Raw genomic sequence first — 1,780 nt, 5'->3', positions numbered from 1 at the left:
TGGAGGAGAAGAACCACATATTGTGGTGGTGATGGAGAACCACGTATGGGGGGGGTGGAGGAGAAGAACCATGTGGTGGTGGAGGAGAAGAACCATGTATTGTGGTGGTGGTGATGGAGAACCACATATTGTGGTGGAGGAGGAGAACCACATATTGTGGTGGAGGAGGAGAACCACGTAGTGTAGTGGTGGAGGAGAACAACCATGTATTGTGGTGGTGGTGGAGAAGAACCATGTATTGTGGTGGTGGAGGAGAAGAACCATGCATTGTGGTGGTGGTGAAGCCAGCAACATCCCGCTCCCACCTGGGGCCACCTGGGAGCTCCAGTGGCCTCCATCCCCTGCGCACTCACCTGCAGGGCCACCAGGTTCTCCGAGAGCATTCTGTAGAGCATGTCCTTGGCTTCTTTGGCCGGGATCATGGCAAAATCCTCCACTTGCTTCTGCTCCAGGTGCTTCTTGCGCAGGAGCAACCGGAAGATCCTGGCGCAGCGGGAGCCGAACCTGAGCCCAGAGGGAAACACTTCAGGAGGTGGGAGAAAGGGTCAAGAAGGAGCCCGTTAAGGTCCCATCCTCACCTCTCCTCCACGATGGACTCCAGGGTGGCCGTGGCCAGGGCCGCCAGGGCCTTGTGGAGATCGGTGCAAGGGAAGGTCAAGGGATAACGGCAGCGCTTGGGAATGTTTCATGTGCTGGGAATGGGGGGGTCAGGCTCCTGCTTCCCAAAGGATACTGACAGTGAACATGCCCCCGCCGCTGTCCCCGGCCTTCCCCACGAACTCCAACTGCAAGAGAAGAGGAAGAAGCTGGAGAGGGACCTTCATGTGGGATGGAGGGATGGGACAAGGGGCAATGGGATCAACCTCAAAGAGGGAAGGTTTAGGTTGGATACAAGGAGGAAGCTCTTCCCTATGAGGGTGGTGGGATACTGGAATGAGTTGAAGGGAGAAGGTTTGCATGAACCAGCTCTGGCAGTGTCCAAGGCCAGGTTGGAGCAACCTGTTCTAGTCCCTGGCTTTAGATGAGCTTTAAGGTCAATTCCAACCCAAACCATTCCATGATTCCATGAATCCAGTAGGAAAGAGGTATTCCCTCAGCCCCAGATGCCCCCAGCACATGGGGCAGGCTCAGAAGCCCCCCGGAGCTCCTGCATTAGGACAGGAACCACGAGCACACGTTTCCTCACCGGGTCATCTGCCAAGAGGGTGAGATACTGGTCCAAAACCTGCTTCCCAATGTTGTATCCCGCTGGGAGAGACCTGAATATCTACAAGGAAAACATAAAGAAGAAGCTTTTCCAAGGCTCCAGGCGCTTCCCTGCTGGAACCCAACGCGGAGGCAGGGACAGACCTCGTTGGAAGACAGTGGTTGGGTGTAGGGCGCGTTGGAGGACGTGGTCACCTCGCTCATCCTCAGCATCGTCCGCACAATCTCGCTGCTGGTCTGGATTTGGGAAGGGATAAAGGAAACAGTGGGAAAACCTCAATCCTGAGCAAGTCCTGCAGCAGGAACCACCTCAGAATGGGTGGGAAAGGACCTCGGGGTCATTCCAGGTCCAAGCACCACCATGGGTCTGCTCGGAGCAGGGTGAGAACATCCCCACCACGAGCACGAGCAGGAGGAGAGGAAGGGCAGGAGGATCCAAGGGATTCCATGGACCTGATCCATGCGGTTGGCCACGGCGCTGACGATGGCCTGGTCCCGGAAGTGCTGGTGGAAGCGGTCGATGTTCACTTGCCAGTAGATGCCATCGTCGGGGGGGGGCTGGGGACAGGGGAAA

General features: G+C 56.8%; 1 protein-coding gene across 1 annotated transcript in view; it reads right to left on the bottom strand.

Moving 5' to 3' along the window:
* Positions 1-353: 353 nt before the first annotated feature.
* Positions 354-1,780, bottom strand: part of POLR3C (polymerase (RNA) III (DNA directed) polypeptide C (62kD)) — a gene marked incomplete at both ends in the record, with an annotated part of 3,075 nt that continues 1,648 nt past the window's right edge. Inside the window, 6 exons of the mRNA XM_010019657.1 lie at positions 354-504; positions 579-639; positions 734-785; positions 1,187-1,267; positions 1,351-1,443; positions 1,660-1,764. Of these exons, the coding sequence (XP_010017959.1) occupies positions 354-504; positions 579-639; positions 734-785; positions 1,187-1,267; positions 1,351-1,443; positions 1,660-1,764 (543 nt within the window). The remainder of the gene's footprint in view (positions 505-578; positions 640-733; positions 786-1,186; positions 1,268-1,350; positions 1,444-1,659; positions 1,765-1,780) is intronic.

The sequence above is a fragment of the Nestor notabilis genome, unplaced genomic scaffold (genome assembly GCF_000696875.1).
Source record: "Nestor notabilis isolate BGI_N333 unplaced genomic scaffold, ASM69687v1 scaffold23338, whole genome shotgun sequence".
In the NCBI taxonomy this organism is placed as follows: Eukaryota; Metazoa; Chordata; class Aves; order Psittaciformes; family Psittacidae; genus Nestor; species Nestor notabilis.
The sequence above is the reverse complement of the archived record's forward strand: the minus strand, read 5'-3'. Positions and strand labels throughout refer to the sequence as shown.